At 38.7% G+C, this 21,746-nt stretch overlaps 1 protein-coding gene across 3 annotated transcripts; it reads right to left on the bottom strand.

Annotated features, from left to right (window-relative positions):
* Positions 1-956: 956 nt before the first annotated feature.
* On the bottom strand, positions 957-20,964 carry LOC128518519 (uncharacterized). 3 transcript variants are annotated; one of them, XM_053491672.1, is made up of 17 exons: positions 20,896-20,964; positions 19,201-19,263; positions 16,588-16,917; positions 16,282-16,506; positions 12,058-12,399; positions 11,755-11,976; positions 9,861-10,199; positions 9,551-9,775; positions 9,111-9,455; positions 8,808-9,026; positions 6,447-6,716; positions 4,708-4,977; positions 4,381-4,623; positions 4,186-4,267; positions 3,688-3,733; positions 3,300-3,526; positions 957-1,224 (listed from the first exon to the last, which is right to left on the bottom strand). In XM_053491672.1, exons 2-17 carry the CDS (start codon positions 19,256-19,258, stop codon positions 1,185-1,187), a joined length of 3,483 nt encoding a protein of 1,160 aa, XP_053347647.1. In that variant the 5' UTR covers positions 19,259-19,263; positions 20,896-20,964; the 3' UTR covers positions 957-1,184. The 3 variants fall into 3 exon arrangements, with proteins under 3 accessions (XP_053347647.1, XP_053347646.1, XP_053347648.1); XM_053491671.1 differs by lacking the exon at positions 20,896-20,964 and adding an exon at positions 20,353-20,646; XM_053491673.1 differs by lacking the exons at positions 16,282-16,506; positions 20,896-20,964 and adding an exon at positions 20,353-20,647.
* Between the last annotated feature and the right edge of the window lie 782 nt (positions 20,965-21,746).

Raw genomic sequence — 21,746 nt, 5'->3', positions numbered from 1 at the left:
TATGGAAATGCCCACTAGAGGGAGATGTTGATTAAATTCAGCAGAAAAAGAAACATCCTTTTTTCAGGACTGTGTATTTCAACAATAATGTTGTAAAAATCCAAATAACTTTACAGATCTTCATTGTAAAGGGTTTAAACAATGTTTTCCATGCATGTTCAATAAGCCATAATCAATTAATTAACATGCACCTGTGGAATGGTCGTTAAGACCTTAACAGCTTACAGAAAGTAGGCATTTAAGGTCACAGTTCTAAAAACGCAGGACACTAAAGAGACTTGACTACCGACTGTGAAAAACACCCAAAGAAAGATGCCCAGGGTCCCTGCTCATCTGCGTGAATGTGCATTAGGCATGCTGCAGGGAGGCATGAGGACTGCTGATGTGGCTAGGGCGATAAATCGCCATGTCCGCACTGTGAGACACCTAAGACAGTGCTACAGGGAGACAGGAAGGACAGCTGATCATCCTCGCGGTGGAAGACCACGTGTAACAACACCCGCACAGGATCGGTACATCCGAATATCACACCTGCGTGACAGGTACAGGATGGCCACGACAACTGCCCGAGTCACACCAGTAACACACAATCCCTCCATCAGTGCTCAGACTGTTCGCAATAGGCAGTCCATGAGGAGGAGATGCACTGCAGTACTTCAAGCAGCTGATGGCCACACCAGATATTGACTGGTACTTTTGATTTTGAGCCTCCCTTCATTCAGGGACACATTGGGAAACATTTTTAGTTTATGTCTTATGGTGTTGACTCTTTTAGTGTTCATACAAATATTTTTACATTAGGTTTACTGAAAGTAAAAACAGTTGAAAGTCAGAGGACGTTTCTTTTTTTGCTGAGTATATATATTACTCTAGTCTACACAGCACAGGGTAAACATGCAAGCACACAAGGAGCCTCACAAAGCATATTAAAAAAATTAACAATGGGAGGAAGTTGGTAAAGCAAAGAAAACATTATTAGGTATTTACTGCACATTTTACTTACACATTTTTATATAAAGTAATCTCAGTTTAGTCTGAGAAGTTTTACTTTTTAATTTACTTAAATACATTTTAATTAATATAATTAATACATTTAATTCATCATTGTAAAAATACTTGAAACTTATTTAAACACATAAAAATTTGCTTAGATGTTCAGTTTTATGGTCAAGTTCCTATTCTTCTTAGTTTTTGGACTTCACATTCTTGTAGATTTCATCCTGCCTGTGTTTAAAAAAAAAAAGTACTTTAAAATAATACAAATAAATTAATTTAATTTCTGTTAGAAAATATTTTAAGGAAATTATATATATATATATATATATATATATATATATATATATATATATATATATTAGTGCTGTCAATTGATTAAAAAAAATTAGCTAATTAATCGCACAATTTTTTTTAATTTTTTTATTTTAATTAAAAGACTGAAACTTTTTGGATATGTAAATGTAAATAATTAATGTCAACTCAAGACAATGAAACTATTTAAATTCAAATATGACTGTTTATTGGAATTTTTGTTTAACTTGTAACACAGATTTTCTCATGTAAACAACATACCTGCAATAAACCATCAATATTCTCCAAATAAACTGTTGGCTTGAAAGCCATATTTATTACAGAAATAAAAACACAGGTATGTGCCATTTGTGTCATTTGAATTTCAAAACAATCAATGCAATTTACATTGGCGAGGCCCTGTAGAGATTGTTTCGGTGGGGTGTTTTGCTTTTAAGTGATATGTCAAAGACGAATTACTTCTCTGGTATTTAAATTCGGCTTTGCAAAATGTACAGATTACTTTTGTTTTATCCACAGAACCATCCGGCAGAGTTTTATACTGAAACTTTCCGTCTAAAAGTCCTTCCTTGGTCTTATCCATACTTCTTTGCACGTTGAACACACATTCGGCCACAACAGGAAATTAAAAAAACTGCAACCGCGTTAATTGCGTTAAATTTTTTTAATGCGTTAAATATTTCAAATTAATCGCATGCGTTAACGCACTAATTTTGACAGCACTAATATATATATATATATATATATATATATATATATATATATATATATATATCAGTTTGAAAAGTAAGGAATCTTTAAATATAATACAAAATATGTACTTAATAATTAATATTCCACACAGATAAAATATAAATATTTCTGACAGATTTACACATTTTCTTAACATTGATTTATTTACTTAGATAAATGTCAACTCAAGTGCAGAAGTGCTGACGCTGAGAAAGAGCTGACAGTGCGAAATGAGGACAAAATATTGAAAGAAAGGAATTTCTCAGAAGCAGAAATGAAAGCTATTTGTACTCATGTGTTACCCAATTTAAAAAACATATAGATATTATTTAGTACCACAACAGGAAATAAAAAGACCAAATTCATGTGACAAACTGAAAAAACCCCGCAGAAAAGCCAATGCAGCAAATTGCTGTTAAAAAAATAAATAAATAAAAACTCTATGATGCTTACAGGACACACCAGGCAAAGAGTCCAAGGCTGCCAGATCCCTATCCAATTGATCACCCACTGGATGTACCAGTCTGATAAATCTCAACCCACCGCACCCAAAGGATCCCCTGCCAAAGTCCAGATGCCAGACACCACGGTTTACCCCCAGAGGTTTTGTGGAGTCATGCCTGAGTTACCAGAGCTGCGTTGGTGGCGCAAGGGAAACCCAAAACCTACGGTTAGGGTTTAATGTTATGGCTGATCTGTATGCAATAAATTCTTATATGCATAATTTTCACCTTGTGTTATTTTGTGAAAATCTTATTTTAAAAAAAATTAAATTATAGGGGATTTTTCCTATTACATTTACATTTAGGCATTTGGAATACTTATTAACAATGTGTGATGTGCAAAAAGACCATTTAAAATGTCATTGCAAGTCCAATATTGTCATAATATTCATGTTCATAATGAGTGTAAATGGGCCTCTTATAGAGTAAGTGGTTAATTTTAAATCACAGGTAACTGCCTATACATATTATCACATCTCAAATAAAATAATCATTTCGGGTGTAGTAAAAAAGTAAAAAAAATTAAATAAAATGTTGTACTGTAAATTGAAGTTGGAGTTTCAGAAATTTTTATTAAAGACATAAGGAAAACTAGCTAAACAAATAGAATTCAAACGACGGTCATGGTTTTGCTGTAACTTCCCTGTTGATTGCAGCTGTGCCCATGATGATGGTTTTTTCCAAGAGAAAGTGGAAAAAACTCAGAAACCCAGAATGTGTGTCGACAACAGTATCGTTGTCATTTGCATCACCTACCCAGCAGTTCTTGGTTTGACGAGGCTCACTGTGGCGTATTCTACTTCCTCTTTTTGTTTGACAGCCTTTGGCAGCTGAACAGTCGAGTAGAGAGGCGCTGCATGTATGTGGGAGTGTCTGAAAAAAACGCTTGAGTACTGAACATTGTCCTGATCTTCTGAGGAGGTTGTCTGTGTGGGGTCAGAGGGCATGGCTGAGACGTTACCATATACGGGAGGAGAAGTTGTCTTAGAAAGCGAGAGAGAGAGACTTTTTTAATTTTATGAGATACAAACCAGCACCTTGGAACATTATTTCCTGAATTTTTTAATTAAAAAAATAAAAATAAAAAAAGAGTTGTATCTACTTTACCCTTAAACACTCACTGTTAGCACCTTCTGATACTCACCTTGCTGTTATTGTCACTCCTGCTACTGACCGCAGATGTTTTTCTCCTGTAAAAATGTGTGCAATAAAATCAATCTACACTTGCATTATTATATTTATACATGCATCTTTATATTCATACCTAAAAAATAAAAAATAAATAAAAAACAGTGGACACCTAGCGGGAATTTTCGGTTGTCAAAATGTTGTGCTGATGTTATTTTTCAAACAGATGTTGGGATAATGTTGGTATTAGTTCAGTTGCGTTGAACGAATGCCTCTAACACAATGCAGAAAATTACTTTCCTTTACATTACATTAATAACTAAATTGACAGCCTGAGTGAGACTTGACCTCTAATCTCTAAGGTGAGAGCACTGCATGCTTACCACTGGACCACCAGGGATCCCAAAGTGTTAACAATAAGCACCACAAAAAATACCCAACAACAGCAAGTTGGAGTTTGCATGATTTCTATCATTTATTTTCTATTACCCTAAATGTGATTTTGTGTTCTTACCTCACCCACAGAATGACAGCCATGAATAACAAAACCAAAGCGACAGTGATTCCACAACCTGCATATTTTGCAGTTCTGTCTTCTGAAATAATCAGCATGTGAAAAAGATGGATCAGAGGTCTTGTAATTAGCCAAAGAGGATGGAACAAACATAAAAAAAAAATGAATCAAAGTGCCACATAAATTGCAGAGTACCTGAATATACCCAGTCTGATGAACTGGATGATCCTAACTCATTTCTTGTGGTACAGTAGTAAAATCCATCCGCTCCTGAAGGTAATGTTAAATTGGTGCCGTTTTGAATAAGTTTCACACCTCCTTCTGTTTTACTGTACCAAATGTAAGAGCTTATGGGGTTGGATTCACTTTTGCACAACAGTGTGACCGAATCACCAGACACGGATGGAATGGCAGTCACAATCGGGATTCGAGGAGCATCTAATCGGAAGTAACAGATGGTTAGTTACAAAATGTATGACATTAAAAGTATAAAGTATGGTAGACTAAAAAAGGTATATGTACATAACACATCCAGTTCTGTTGGTGTGGAGCTGTGCCGTCCCAGCTTGTTGTGAGCAGTGCAGTAGTACAGTCCGCTGTGCTGGGAGCTGATGTTGCTGATGCTGTACGTTTGGCCTGTTGTCAGCAGTGTGTCTGCAGCTGCTCTCTGCTTAAACCAGGAGTAGGTGAGAACAGGAGGGTTTGCATCACTGCTACAGCTCAGAGTCACTGAATCCCCCTCCACTGTGTCTCCAGAGGGAAGAACCACTGCTCTGGTGTTTTTAGGGAGATCTGAAAAAAAAAAGGCACTTATTATTAAATCCCAAACTATGGTGCTCATGTGGCAACCTTAATTAACAAGTCATGCCATGTATAAGACATTTACATTTACATTTAGGCATTTGGCAGACGCTCTTATCCAGAGCGACTTACAAAAAGTGCTTTAATGTTTACATAATTGGATACATACTTACACTGGGTTAACTAGGTTAATAACTAAGTGCCATTAGTCCAACACAACTAAGAAGAGTTTTTTTTTTTTTTTTTTTTTTCAGCGGGGGGTTAGTCCAAGTACTGGAGAAACAGATGAGTCTTGAGTCGTCGTTTAAAGATAGTCAAAGTCTCTGATGTATGGATAAGAGGAAGCCAAAACCACCTTTGCTTGCCTACGCTTTCTGTGGTTTTATTGTAGCTGCCATGTACTGTATGAATGCTCCGATCAGAAGCTTTGTCATGTGTGGTCAAGGTTCAAGCAGCTGCACAATGTGTGTGGTTGGTATATGAATATTAACACATTAAGAAATATATATCCATAGTATGCAATATTATATCTAAAGAACGCAATATTGTACGTAAGGCTTGCAAAGCTTTGTATAAGCCTTTATCATTCATATGCATATCAACAAAACCATCCTTACAAAAGCTTTTATGAACATGAATTTTAGGTTCAGTTTGGTATATGAAGATATTTACACGCATTAAATCATTTTTAAATGGAGTTTTTTTTCTGAATGTTACTTACACTAATTTGGTTACCAAGTGTGTAGCTAGTTATAATGACAATAAGCTTTGGAAGCAACAATCTATATAAATAAAAGAAATCGTTTGTTTGTACATTGGTCAGAACTCACTCTTTCATTTATATCATTAGGTTTCATAAATTGGAGGACCCAAAACAGTTCTCAGAGAAAAAAAATCTGTCTCTCTGTCTGTATGTACAGTACTGTATGTTCAAAACCACGGCACAACATGGCTTACTCTAAAATAATGTACAGTATGTAACTTTTGAAAAGTGAATCTTTAAAGATGTTTTGACAGGTCATTGTATGTTTATTCTTCCCGCTGGAAGTTTAAAATTAGTTTGTCTCCTATTTTTTTTTTTAAATGTGATAAAACAATAATATGGCCATGATAAAACAGTAATATGGAACACCACCATGAGATAAAGCATGGGTCATTAGAGCATATGACGAAAGGAGTACAACTTAGGTAAACAAGGCGTAAGATACTCAACCTTACAAAAGTGTATTTCTTTCTATTAATAAGTTAGGCAGAGAGTTCTGCTGTTCAGAAAGACAGGCAGACATGTACATGGGCTTCAACCTAAAATTCAGCTTATTTTTATCTTTAACCTTTCAACTATTTTTAAAAACTCTTTACAGTAGTAAGTAAATAAAAAAGGCAACTTAGCTTTAGAAATATCAAGTGTGTTAAAATATTTATAAGTGTTAGAATGCTGAGATCAAGGCAGGACCACTTACGTAACACATCCAGGAGTGTTGGTGTGGAGTTGTGCTGTCCCAGCTGGTTGTGAGCAGTGCAGTAGTACAGTCCACTGTGCTGAGAGCTGATGCTGCTGATGCTGTACGTTTGGCCTGTTGTCAGCAGTGTGTCCCCAGCCACACTCTGTTTAAACCAGGTGTAGTTGAGAACAGGAGGGTTAGCATCACTGCTACAGCTCAGAGTCACTGAATCCCCCTCCACCGTCTCTCCTGAGGAGACAGCCACAGTTCTGGTGTTTTTGGGAGAATCTAATTGAGAGATAAAAAAAATAATAATAATTGAAATACATATTAGTTTGCATATTTTAGTCAGAATAAAATTCCTAAAAACTGATGTTACAGTATGTACAGTACCCCATGATGGCTGGAGGTGGTAAAGAGAGAATTGTGGTGACTAGGGAGTTTAAAGACCTTCAGGAAAAAGACTGTAGGACCAGACAAGCAGTGCTGGAGAATTGGAGGAAATGTGGTGCAGTGCAGCGTGTGATTAAAAGAAATCACAAGAAATTGTCAAGAGCGAGTAAAGTTAGCAATGTGTGGGGAAAAAAGAGGTGAAGTTGCAGCAGTGACTGGACCGATCCAATTGTTGTCCAGTGAGATCATAAGATTTTGAAAAGGGGATGAATCACCTGGGATTAACAGCAGTTCTGTTTTAATGAGATTAATTTTTAGCTAATGAGCTAGGATAGGATGTCTGCCAGACATGCTGGGATCCAGGGGGAAACCTGAGTGTCTGAAGAAGGAAAGGAGAAAATGAGTTGTGTGTCATCTGCATAGCAATGAAATAAAAAAGGTGTGTAAGAATACAGTATGACCTCACCAAGAAACAGGTTATAGAGGGAGAACAAAAGAGGACCAAGTAATTGAAGTCTAATTGAAAGTCTTGTGGGACACCAGTGGAGAGTCCTAGTGGTGCAGCTATGGATCGCCTCCATGTGACCTCAGATGACCAATCTTGAAGGTAGGAAGGAAACCATTGCCATGGCACAGGTTCCAAGGCTTGTAAGGATAGACAAGAGAATCTTGTGGTTCACCATGTCAAATGCTGCTGACAGGTCCAGGGAGATGAGGGCAGATGACAGTTTAGCCAATCTAGCAGCATGGAGCTTCTTAGTGAAAGACAGAAGGGCAGTCTCTGTGGAATGTAAAGTTTTGAATCCAGATAGGATCATTTAAGTTGTTCTGCGAGAGACATTTGAATGGAAATATTTTTCAAAAAAGTTGGAAAAAGAGAGAAAAGTGTTACTGGGCCATACTTACTGATGTCACTAGATCCAAGCAAGGTTTCTTGAGGATGTAATTAACCATTGCCTTCTTAAATGCAGCAGGAACATGACTAGATGATATGGAATGGTTGATGATGGTTTTGATAAAGAGGAGAAGGTCTTGTGAGATGGCTGTGAGCTTACTGGAAGGAAATGAATTTAATGAAAAGGTGAGATTACTGTAGGAGTTGCTGTAGTTTTGCTGTAGGGGTTGGGATAGAAGCAAAGGTCTGGCGAATTGCTGCTATTTTTCCATCATAGAATATGGCAAAGTCATCAGCAGTCAGTGAGGATGGATCAGGAGGAACTGGGTGGGTTGAGTGGTAAAGGATCCTGCAAGGATCATGTGCAGAATCTTCCAGCTTTTTCTTGTAGAAGGCAGTTTTAGCGGAAGTCACATCACATGAGAATTTTAAGAGAAGAGTAAGAGACAAAATCTGCATCAAGTGATTTATGTGATTTCTTCCATATGCTCTTTGCAGTTCTCAATTCTTTTCTATTGGTGTGAAAAACATCAGATAGCCATCAGAAGAACTCTTCCTTGGTTTACAAGACAGAGGGCATAGAGGGTCCATGGATGATTAAAGAAAGAAAAAAAAGTATCAGTGGCATCTTTAATGGTAGAGAAGAAAATAAGTCTGGGTTTGGGAGGGATGATAGGGTGACACAGAGAAAGATAGAGTGAGGTTTCTGCAAGTAAAAGAGACATTTTGTTGGCTGGCTTTAGGCAGGATAGGGTGATGGTGAAAGATATCAGGTGATAATCAGATTTATGAAAAGGGATAGTAGTGATATCTGTGGCTGGGAAAGGGTGTCAGAAAACCAGATCAAGGGAACTCCCTCTCTGTGTGGGTAGGCAGATTTATTGTTAATGAGAGGGGGGAGGAAAGAGGATCCGAGAACAGTGAGGGAGGAAAGTTTACTAGAGGACCAGGAGGGCAGTAGATAGCAAGAATGTGGAGATCAATAGGGGAGGGTACACCGTATTTGCATGACTATTTACATTTTATTTAGTATGTTGATGTGAGAGACTGAGATGATGACATCATGAGTAAAGTGTAAAGTGAGTTCTTACAGACAGCAGGAGAACGAAGACCTTCATGTCCTTTTACAGCACAGGAGTAGCTGCCTGAATCCCCACTACTAAAATACAGTTCACTTCTGTACTGGTTAATAACGCGCTTTCCGTTCTTGTACCAGACGTAAGTGGGCTTGTTAGACAGAGTGCAGGTGGTGATGCAGCTCAGCTTCTTCCCCTTCCAGTTATACCAATCGGAGACTGTAACAGTCAAATCTGCCAACAACACCCATGGTTGGTTTTATTTTCAAATGTACTAATGTTCTTACTGTTAACCGAATGTTTTTTATGCAGCATTACCTGTGACAGATAGAGAGATTCCAGGTTCACCAGTGTATTTATGCCAATTAGTGTGGAATCTGAATCTGTATGTCTGAGCGTCTCTCTCCCTCAGGTTAGTGATTCTCAGACTACAGTTATTCTGTGAGCTCTGTGTGTATTGAATTCGGCCCTGATACTCCTCATCCTCGCTCATATCCACAGCCTGACCATCGGCCTGCTGTTTAATGAACCAGAAGACTTTTGAGACCTTGTAATAATGAGGGAAGGTGTAATAACTATGTATGTCCACTGATGATCCAATTAGAGAGCAGATTGTCTGGGCGGAGTAAGTCACACTCCAGCAGCTCTTCTCATCATAAACACCTAAAAGACATTTGAACATTAATTGACATTAATAAAATCTCATGGATCACTCAGTCATACAAATGACTTTGTATGATTTTATCTTATGTTCTTACAGATAGCAGGAGCGCGAAGCTCCTCATATCCTTTTACGGCACAGGAGTAGCTGCTTGCATTAGCACCACTGTCATGCAGGTACAGTTCATTTCTGTCCTGATTAGTAACACGCTGTCCATTCTTGTACCAGATGTAAGTGGGGTTGTTAGACGGAGTGCAGGTGCCGGTACAACTCAGCTTCTTCCACTTCCAGTTATGCCATTCTGATATTTTAACTCTCAGATCTGCAAACAAAAAGCATGGTTTGGTTTGGTTTTCAATTGTACAATGTTCATATAGTTTATTTTATGTTTTTTCATATGGTACTACCTGTGACAGACAGAGAGACTCCAGTTTCACCAGTGTATCTTCCCCAGTTAGTGTAGAATCTAAACCTGTATGTTTGAGAGTCTGTCGTTCTCAGGTTAGTGATTCTCAGACTACAGTTATTCTGGGAGCTCTGTGTGTACTGCACTCGGCCCTGATACTCCTCATACTCTCTCATATCCACAGGCTCATCACCAAACTGATCTTTAATGAACCAGAACACATTTATGATGTTGTTATATGGAGAGGTGTAATAACTGTGCATGTCCACTGATGAGCCAGTCAGAGCGCAGATAGCCTGGGTGGAGTAAGTCACACTCCAGCAGCTCTTTTCAAAAACACCTGAAACACACAAACTTAATTTTACAGAGAACTTTAAAAAACAAAAACAAAAAGCATTTCTAAGTCATGACTTACTGCATTGAGTTTATTTTTTATCTACATAAGTGAACTGTGCCTTTCAGACTTAGGCCTGTAAGGGCCATATTTCATTCTTGTGATTTGTTGTTGTGTTTATTTAATTTTAGTCTACTAGTTAAGCATTAAGCATTAAGTATCATACTCATAATTTGTATTGTGACATCATTTCATGAGTTGTTCTGTGACATCATCTCACAGTTATGTAGCTGCATGTCTATCACGCACGTTAGATGTTCAGTTGTTGTTAAGACACGGAAGGATACAGAATGGTGTGGAGAACACAAGCTTTTGACCGTGAGACTGTAAGCTAAAGGATACAGTAAAATGAGTTGTTGTAACTGTAATCTATCGAAGCTACAGAACACAGCAAACTTGCAGTGGATTTATGCAAAAAATCTGTAACAAGCATTGTACTTTGATGTTAAAAATTAAACAAGAGACAAAGAAATCAACGAAACGTCTGGAGTCGTGAGTGACACTGTGTAACAAAAAGACACGCGTCAGAACTTGTGAATAACATGCACGTACAGGGCCTTCAGTGAGTTTCAAATCAGTGATCTCTCCCCAAACGGAAACCATTCACCTAAACCAGTATTGTAAATTGATTACAGAATATCTGATCATTAGTAAAGGTTTTGCAACATTGGTAGGCTCTAAACTTAAATAATAACCAATTAAGCATTATATTCCAAAGAATATTTAAACAAAAAAGTAAAAAAAAAAAAAACATGCATTTAAAGGGACATTGAAAACATCACGTACTAAGAACTCAAGGGCGGGCAGAATTGAAAACATTACGTACTACAAATTCAAGGGCAGAAGAATAACACACTAATTAATTTGACCAAAGGTAAGATCATGGTAAGAGCTTTTAGTCTAAATTCTAAGTGAAAGCTTGACTTGAAAGAGATGTTCAAGTCAAACCATGACTTTCTGATTGAACGATTGAAACCAACTGACATTTACAGAAGACTTTAAGCACAGTACTATAATGAGACTTTTAGTGGTGCAAACATTTTAAAGAAGGCAGTATGTATGGAGTGACAATCATGGCCGAGGTGGCTCAGTGCCCACTACAGTTGTTCCCATTAATCTTCAGCGAGTAGAACACCTGATCCCTGAAAATGAACGGATAACCTATTGCCAACTTGCAAAAGATGCATCTGTCTGTGGGAATTGTACACACAATCATTCACCAACAACACTTGCACATTACGGGAACTCAGCTGGGAGTTATTTCTATATCCTCATAATGTCCTGACCTTGTTCCAAGCCATTTCTACATGTTTGGGCCATTAAAAGAGTTCCTGGAAGGCCAATGTTGCAGACATGAAGCACTTAGTCGGATCATGGCATTCTGAGATAACTTGAATTTTCAGCAATATAACTCCTTCACTGAGGGTCAAGAAGGTCTAAAGGTTTCGCCACTGGTTATATCTAACAGAACCTGCCGGTGAAGTGTAAAGTGAGTTCTTACAGACAGCAGGAGAGCGAAGCTCCTCGTGTCCACCTACAGCACAGGAGTAGCTGCCTGCATTCTTGCTTCTGACAGAGTAATACTCAGTGAATCTGTAGAGATTAGTAACACGCTGTCCGTTCTTGTACCAGATGTAAGTGGGGTTGTTAGACAGAGTGCAGGTGGTGATACAATTTAACGTCTTTTGCTGGCTATCCCAGTCTGGTACATTAACCTTGAGATCTGCAAACAATAAGCATGCTCTGTAAGTATATCTAGACATTGCAAATTTACTTAAATACATGTTTAATTGTGTGACATTACCTGTGATAGACAGAGAGACTCCATATTCACTGGTGTAATTACCCCCATCAGTGTAAAATCTGAATCTGTATGTCTGAGCGTCTGTCTCTCTCAGGTTAGTGATTCTCAGACTACAGTCAGTCTGGGAGCTCTGTGTGTACTGCACTCGGCCCTGATACTCCTCATCCTCTCTCACATCCACAGGCTCAGCATCAGCCTGCTCAGTAATGAACCACACAGATTCGATTACTGTCAGGCCTGCAGGATGTTTATAAGAGCAGGAGAGATCAATCGATGTGCCTTTCAAAGCACACACATGGTTACGAGTGTAAGTCACACCCCAACATCCTTTACCCAGCACACCTGAAACACACAAAGAAACAGAGATGTACAAAGTTGTTTGCTGAAGTCTATGTTGAATATTATTTGAGGATATTATCTGAAATCTTCTCAGCAGAATTCTCTTAATATGTTTAATATCAATACGTTTTGCTCGTTGTCTGTGAAAGCTATTCAATTAGCTTAAATTCCTCAAAACTTTATTTTATTTGTATAGCACTTTAACAATAGACCATTTTACAAATCAGCTTTATACCCCTATTCCACTCAGCCAAATCTGCTACCGTCATCTACTACTTGCTCCGGATTCAAATTTAAATTTTACACAGTATGATACGAAGTGAAATGCTTATACGACTGCTGTTGACTTCAAAAGAAAGTTTTAGTGCAAATAAGAGAATTAAAATGGTAGAATAAAATAGAAATATAAAAAAACAAAAAATATTTAATAAAAATAGAAAAATATGCAGTTTTATATATATATATATATATATATATATATATATAAGTATGCAAGTTCACAGTGTGCAAAAATGTGCAAATGTTCCATGTATGAATGTATGTGTCATACACACTTGCGGCGCGACCAGTAGTAGGCATAAAACTCGCGAACCAGGAAGCATAAAAGGAAACAAGATGTGTCAATTATGGGGGGCTAAACAACATCACTATTAAAAACCGGCACCCTTTCCCTCTTACCAACTCGGCCCTGGACGCCCTCTCTGGTGCCACCATTTTTACAAAGTTGGACCTCCGGAGCGCCTACAACTTGGTGCGTATCTGAGAGGGCGATGAGTGGAAGACGGCCTTCATCACCCCCACAGGACACTACGAGAGTCTAGTCATACCTTTTGGACTTTGCAATGCACCAGCCGCCTTCCAACGATTCATTAATGATGTTCTGAGAGACATGTTAGGCCGGTGGGTATTCGTCTACCTCGACGATATACTTATCTACTCACGCACCCTTACAGAACATATCCAGCATGTCAGAGCGGTGCTTAAGAGATTGATCGCACACCAATTGTACTGTAAGTTGGAGAAGTGTGCTTTTCACGAGCACTTCACCAAGTTCCTGGGTTTTGTCATCTCGCCCCAGGGCGTGGCCATGGACCCACTGACGCTAAAGTTGTGCGTCATTGGCCCCTACCCAAGACCCTCAAGCAACTTCAACGGTTTCTCGGGTTTGTGAACTTCTATCGTCGCTTTATCCGGGGCTACGCTACAGTTGCGGCCCCTTTACCTGCTCTGACACGGCCATCATCTCATCACTTTCAACTCAACCCTACTGCCATCTCCGCCTTCCACAAGCTCTGCCAAAAAATTTGACCCCACTCAGCAGCGATACGGGGTAGGGGACCACGAACTGCTGGCCATAAAGTGGGCATTGGAAGAATGGCGACACTGGCTCCAGGGCGCCAGAGAGCCATTTATCATTTGGACCGATCATCAAAATCTCATTACCATCCGAAATCTAAAGCAGCTGAACCCGAAACAGGTGCGGTGGGCCCTGTTCTTCGAACATTACAATTTCCATCTGTCCTACCGCCCGGGGTCCAAGAACGCCAGGGCCGACGCCCTCTCACGACAGCATGGGAAGGACGCCCTTCCGGGCGGATCCCACGCCTGTCCTTTCTTTATCCAAAATCATCACCCCACTCCGTCAAGCACAGACAGCGGAGAACAGGCTGCCTGGACAACTCTATGTGCCCAACGCCGTGCGGAACGAAGTTATCCAGTGGGGCCATTCCATGGACACCCAGGCACCCAACGCACTCTCCAATTCGTCCAACGCGCTTTTTGGTGGCAATCCATGGCCAAGGATATTGACAAGTTCGTCCAGACGTGCCCAGTGTGCGTCTGGGCCAAGGACACAAACCAACCAACACCCGGGGAACTTCAACCACTCCCTGTTCCCCGTCGGCCCTGGACGCACATTGCCGTCAACTTCATCATGGGCCTGCCGATTTCGGAAGAAAAGAACACCATCTTAACCATCGTAGATCGTTTCTCCAAAGCTGTGCATCTGGAAGCCCTTTTCGGACTCCCGTCAGCTAAACAGACAGCCAAGCTGATATTAGAGCACGTAGTCCATCTGCATGGGTTCCCCAAGGACATCGTCTCGGACAGGGGGCCACAGTTCACTGCCCGGTTCTGAAAGGCCTTCTGCTGTCTGATCAATTCCATCTGTAGTCTCTCATCTGGCTATCATGCTCAGACTAACGGTCAGACGAAGCGGACTAACCAACAACTGGAGTTTGGAAGGAAGTTTGGCTGTCTACAAAGAATCTACATCTCCGTACTGAATCCAAGAAACTGTCTCCCAGATTCATAGGCCCATACCGCATCACCCACCGTATCAACCCCATCACCTACCGGCTCCAGCTGCCTGCGGCGCTCTGGATCCATCCGGTATTCCATACTTCCCAACTCAAACCCTTCATCATGTCACCCATGAAAAAACAAGTAAACCAAGGAAACAAGATGGCGCTTCACATCGCTTAGTCATTGAGTTCGCCCATGTCGGTTCAGATCTTCCGTCTGCCATTTCGTGAGTACTCACTTTCTTGGGTTTACTTTTTGATTCGAGTGTGTGTTTATAGGACGCGGGTTAAATTTGTGGTTTTCCCTTGCTCCCCTTCTGTGAGAGTCCTTAGACTAATTTGCGAGGTTATCCTGCCTACTGCCACGCTACAAAGGGCTAAGTCTTCTGATCATCCCGGGTTAGTTCACGACAGTACTGTATGTGTCCTAGTGAAACCTTTGCAATCCTGAGATGTGCAAAATGTGCAAGCGTGTAAATGTGAAGTCCCATGTGGTGTTGAGATTGAGCTCCTCCTCAGTCTCTCAGTGTTGGCCTTAAGGGAGCGGAAGCGCTTTACTGACCGCAACAGAGGGACAGTCCATTGTTTGGATGGCTGAGGTCTTTCACTATATTTGCTCTCTATGGAGGCCAGGGGTAGCTCAGTGATTAAGGCATTGGACTACGGTTTGGAAGATCCCAGGTTCAAACCCCACAACCACCAAGTTGCCACTGTTGGGCCCTTAAGCAAGGCCCTTAACCCTTAACTGCTTAGATGTATAATGAGATAAAAATGTAAGTCACTCTGGATAAGAGTGTCTGCCAAATGCGTAAATGTAAATGAGTAGAAGTTCCTAGACACCTTAGAAGGCAGTCCAAAGTCTCTTTTAGAACGTGCATCGTACTCTCCGATTAGAACGTCCAGTAGCCCAACAGACCCTGAGCTACACTTCCCACTGTGTTTTATAGCGTGGCAAAAAGCCTGGGATCCATTAAAGGAGATAACTCACCAGCCGTGTCTATTCTCGTGGCCCCGCCCCTTCGCACACCTGCAGAAGGGGAGGCTGCCTATCTAGTGAGCTTCAGAGGGAGCAAGAATGATATTAGATTTGGGCACAGTCCATTGTACCTAGGCACATGCCATGACACAGCCACAGTAATGTCATGGTGATCACTAGGCTATCCGTATAGGATTATTCTTAGCAGCAGTGATTGACTTTCAGGTGATGAAAACTCCAACCAGAATGGGGCATCAGGTTGTGTCAGACCAGCCCAGAGAGAAAAAGAATTCAGGATCATCGTTCATTTGGTTTGTAGCATATGTAGCCCGACAGAGTAAGAAAGACAAAGAGAGAGAGAGATACAGTAAAATGCCAATTTATCCGTCTACCAAAAAATCACTACATATATCATCAGCCAGATCAAAACTGTGCTTCACAATGTTAAAAGAAACATTGTAATTTCTTTGAGTTTTGATCCTTTCAATTGAAAAGAATTTAGTAAAAATATTATTTCACTAATGCATGTTAAATGATTGAACATTTGAATGCCACAATCTGATTTGGCACTAAATATCAACAGAAATTTGACTCTGACACACTTACACGCTGAAGGAGACCGGTGTTCACTCTCATACACTGTACAGGAATAGCTGCCTTCATCATATGGACTAGTTGAGTCAAGCACAATGGATGCATCATTTGTGTAGTTAAAGTATATGCCATTCTTGTACCAGTAAAAACGAGATGTGCTGAGGCTACAGGTGGAGCTACAGGTCACTTTCACTTCTCTCTGTCCTACAGTGTTAGGATCCACTTTGACCTGCAAGTCTAATCAAATTATATAAATACTTTATACCTTTTGATATAGTACATATGAAACAATAAAGTGTGTGTGGTGTGTGTCAATACCTGTAACAGTCAAATGAACTCCAGATGAATCTGAACTCTGGTCATTTCTCTGTTTTTTAAATCCAAAGTTATATACTCCAGAGTCACTCACTCTCACATTCCTCACTGTTAGACCACAGTCAGACCACTTTGTGCTTTCAGACACTCGTCCTGAGTATTGTGGATCTTTGCTGAGGTCTTGTGATTTTCCTTCAGAGTCCTGGACTCGATACCACTCTCTCTCTCTGTAATAATAATGGCCTGAATATGTACAGGGAATATTTACTATAGATCCAGTAACTGCACAGATTCTTCGTGAGGAAAGAGTTACAGTGTCTTGAGCCTGAATTCCTGGAATACACACACATTGAGAATAAGTTCATCACATTTGTGCAAGTACTTTACTTGCACAACTCTCCATGGACAACATGCTGGATCCTACAACCCAAGGAATGTGTTCTTGCAGGCGGTGGGTCATGCCCCAAAACAGCATTTATGCAAATTGATGTTAAGTCAGTTTGTGCCCTATGGGTATTCACACAAAAGCTTCGGGATGCCTGACTAAGGTGGGTACTGGCAGAAAAGTGCAACACCAAGGAGATCATCAAACTGGTGCGGTTAATTGCCTTGCTGCCATAGGGGACAACAAAGTGGCTCCAGTGCTACTGACCTGCAGCCCTAACAGAGACATGTCTGGTTAAGGAGCATTTGCTGGCATATCTAGGAGCAGGCAGTTCCCCAGTCATGACCTCTCCTTCTCTCTCTATCTCTCTCTCTCTCTCACTCATCCCCCAACTACTGTTATGGACATTATTACTCTGTTTGGGAGGACGAATGCTGCTCCTCCCCACCTGCAACAGCTGGGACTGGAAGTAAATTAAGAAGTTTCAGCTCAATTCCCCCAGATTCCCTGTGGAGACTACCTCTAAATGTCCCAAAGGGCAAAGGTTGCCCAGTTGCATGGACAAATTTCCAGGGAGTTCTTATTCATGCCCAATCACGATAACCTCACACCACACAGAGACTCCTCCAGATATGGTTTTGTGCAGCTGCCTTCACTGATTACCTAAACTTTAAAAGAAGTATAGTTTTGGATAAAATTAAAGTTATGGTAGACATGGGGTTGATCAATTAAGCAGCCTGTTGATTTCGGTGCCATGGGTTGTTCTAGTGTAGACAATAGAAAGTCAATGCAGTGTCTAAATTTACTTTAAAGCATATGACTCCAATTGATAACCCACTCAACCTGTTTAGACATACATAGCTCACATTTATTCCACACTATATTCAACTAAGGGATACGGGCCAACATTGTCCGTCAGGATTTTCTGGTAGAGCCCAGAATTCATGGTCCCATCAATTATGGCAAGTCGTCCAGGTCCTGAAGTTGCAAAGCAGCCATACAGTAGCACATCACACTACTATCACCATGTTTGTCTGCTGTTATGTTGGTCCCATGAGTTAGTTTTACGCCAGATGAAACAGCATGCACACCTTCCAAAAAGTTCAACTTTTGTCTCATTAGTCCACAGAATCTTTGCTCAGAAGTCTTGGGGATAATCAAGATGTTTTTTGGCAAATGTAAGCCTTTGTGTTTCTTTTTGGTTAGCAGTGGCTTTTGACTGTCCCATAGATGCCCAGTCTCTTTCTTATTCTTGAATCATGAACATTGAACTTAACTGAGGCAAGTGAGGTCTGCAGTGCTTTAAATGTTATTCTGGGTTCCTTTTGAGCTCCGTAATTTTGGTAGACAACCACTTCTGGGAAGGTTCACCACTATTCCAAGTTTTTTTTTTTTTTTGTGGATAAAACCGTGATTTGCTGGAGTCCCAAAGCCTTAGCAATGGCTTTGTATTCTTTTCCAGAATAATACTTGTCAATTAATTTGTTTCTCACATGCTCTTGCTTTTTTTTTTTAGACATGTGTTGCTTTTTTTAAATTTAGCGTGTATCACTTTATCAGACAAGTTCTATTTAAGTGATTTCTTGATTCAACAGATCTGGCAGTAAACAGGGCTGTTTGTGGCAAGTGAAATGTATCTCAGCTTCAAAATGTGAACTTATCACAGTTTATTCATGACTTAGCAAGAGGGAAATTACACCTAGGGCCAGTTAGGTTTGGACAGCATTTTTCATTTACTAAATTACATTTTTATTTAAAAACTGCATTTTTAACATTGTATGTCAAGCTAAACACACTGCAGTGTTCATGAATGTAATGCTAAAACACTTTACATGGGAGGTAATTAATGTGTATCTCTGTGCAGAAGAGAGAGAGCCAGTGACCTGAGAGAGCTCAGCGGAGAGAACAGTTTATATATATGTGTGTGTGTGTGTGTGTGTGTACACATATTTGTGCATGCGTGCGTGTGTGCGTGCATGTGTAAAAGAAAAAGAAAAGTCCCAGTGTCAGTTTCACCTGCTTCGTCCTTCACTACCTTCACATACCCCACCTACTGGGTCTCATGATTTAGCAAAAGGTTTCTGTCACATGCTTCTGTAAAAATTTATCCAAAACACTCCTGGCTATAAACATACATAAACAGTTTGCAGAAATAGACAAACTGTATTTATAATACATATTAATATAAATATATTCTGTTTATTATTTATTAATTAAAAAAAAAAGGTTACCTGCCAGAAATAAGAGGATTGCCGCTCCTGAAAAGGTTCTTTTTCTGATCACCTTCATCACCCCTTAAAGATAAATAATATTTAAAAGTAAAATTTTATACTTTTATATGCCATAACCATATGATTTTATGAAACATAAAATATAATATAAAGTGATAGTTACATCAATAAGAAATACAGATATAAAATCCTACAGAAACCCTGAATGAAGAATATGACAAATGCTGGGGTCATGATTTGAAATAAACATATGAATATTTAGATTTATACTGCAATTACATTTCAAAATGCAGTATTATATTTTAGTTAAATGTGACGTACTATACTGTACCTGAAAGCAAATTAGTGTATAGTTGTTATACAGCAAATAACCAAACTGAATTTCATTATAGCAACATCAGGGTAAACGTCAAGCACTGTCTCGGAAAGAATATGCTGTATAAAAAGTATAAGTTAATATTAAGTAAATTACAAAGTAAAAAAAAAAATCCCAGACTTTTTTTTATATATGTGGCAACCACCACAAATTTATTATAAACTATATTTTATTTTATATTATATTATATAAAATATTAGACAAATATTAAGATTGTGATTGATAAATGTAAGATTGTGTAAAAAACAATAAAGCACTAAAAGAATGTTTATTATGAGCATCATAATCATAATTTTTTTGATAAACAATGGTTAATTATTGGTATTGATTTATTGGTTAATTATGAGATGGGAAATTAAAATAAGATAACTCAAAGCAAAATGAAGTAATGAGATATTAATGTAAGTTGAAATTGGGGCATGATATTTTATAAATAATAATAATGTTATCTATAAATATAGTTATTAGAGTTATTAAGTTGATATAGCAGTAATTCTGTGCAAAAATCTTATTTAGTACAATTTTTTAGATACAGTATGTTTATCATTTAGAATATCTGCATTATTGTGTAAAACACCATTTAGTATTTACAAACATACCCTAAAATAAATAAAGAAATAAAGCAACATTTTACATAATTATTATTTTCTATCATAATTAATATTATTTTAACTATATTTAACCAAGCTAAATTAGTATGTATTTATGAACTTGCACTTAAGCGATCCTGTGCTATTTAAAAATATATGAGGGCTGTTCAAATAAAACTAGGATACCATCAAGGTAGGACGTTTTCTCAGTACTCCGGAGCCATGATCGGACTGCCTGCTTCATGGCTGAAACGCTGGCCTCCCAGGAACTCCTTTAGTAAAATGGTTTGGAGCGAGGCCAGGACTGGCCAAAAACTTCTAGCCTAGTTGCTGTAATATCCAAGTGTTTATGAATGGATCGGACAGATCTCGCTCAAGTAGGTGACAAGTAATCTGTTGATTTTTGAGGATTAGGCGTTCCATTCACTGAATGTTCCCAGGAACGACTGCTGTCGGTTCTGAGCCACCTCGATTGGCATTTTAATTCACGGACATAGATTTCCTTAAAACATTTGCACAAAATATTTTACTGTTACTATGAGTCTCATCACTGCATTGTTCTCTGTAAATGTCAATCAGTTTTACATTTTCATTCACCGGAAAGTCCTGTTTTTTTTTTATAAACACCCCTTATACAGGCAATAAATGAATATTGTCCACAATACTGTGGCCAGCTGGTGACTAAACCATATATTGAATAAATCATTAAAACATATGACAGATGCTTACCTTTTTGTGGGAGCTCTTGCCTGTTATGTTGTTCTGTTGAACTGAAATGGAAACTTGGAGCAAACTCACAAGTTTCCTTCCTCATTTACATAAAAAATGATAATGATTTCTTTCATAATGACTCAAATGAGTGACATTAACTTTATTAAACTTCCATTACAGCATTTTGCATTTAGGATTTCGAGTCGTGTTCAATCGTATAGTATAGTGCTTTTAATAGTGGTCATCAGAAGTAGGATTTAAAAAGTTATGGAATAAATTCGAAAACATGAAAAAAAATGTGGACTGTATAAATTTGTTGCAAATAAAATTTGTAAATGTACATTTTTTACTAAATAAAATTTTTAATTGATGAAAAAAGAGGTGCAAGTAAAATACTGTAAAAGGGGTTTTGTAAAAGGGGTTATTAGTTTTGATTTCAGGTTGATGCAACATTTGAGTCAGCTGACATGGTTGGCATAAGCCTGTTATGATACTTAGTCTGATGGAAACTGGTTTCAATCTTTTTGACAATCCTTGCCCATGGGGAAACCTTATAACACAAAGAGAAGAGGTGTTACATATCCCTGTGAGTAAAATGAGTGATACGGAAAAAAACGACAAGTTTAATTAAAAAGAAATTTTAGATGCTTGAGTGTCTAATAATCAAGGTTATTAAAGGTTGGAAAGTGAATGAAGACTTTATTATTATTACTATTATTATTATTATTATTATTATTATTATTATTATTATTAGGGTAATGGGAACACTACTGTAATACGGCATATTTGCTTATTATAAAAAACAGAGACTTAGTCATAAGCAGCATTCAGGATTCATGAATCTTGAAATGAGTTAAAATCTACAATTT

Source organism: Clarias gariepinus, chromosome 3 (genome assembly GCF_024256425.1).
Source record: "Clarias gariepinus isolate MV-2021 ecotype Netherlands chromosome 3, CGAR_prim_01v2, whole genome shotgun sequence".
Taxonomy (NCBI): Eukaryota; Metazoa; Chordata; class Actinopteri; order Siluriformes; family Clariidae; genus Clarias; species Clarias gariepinus.
The sequence above is the reverse complement of the archived record's forward strand: the minus strand, read 5'-3'. Positions and strand labels throughout refer to the sequence as shown.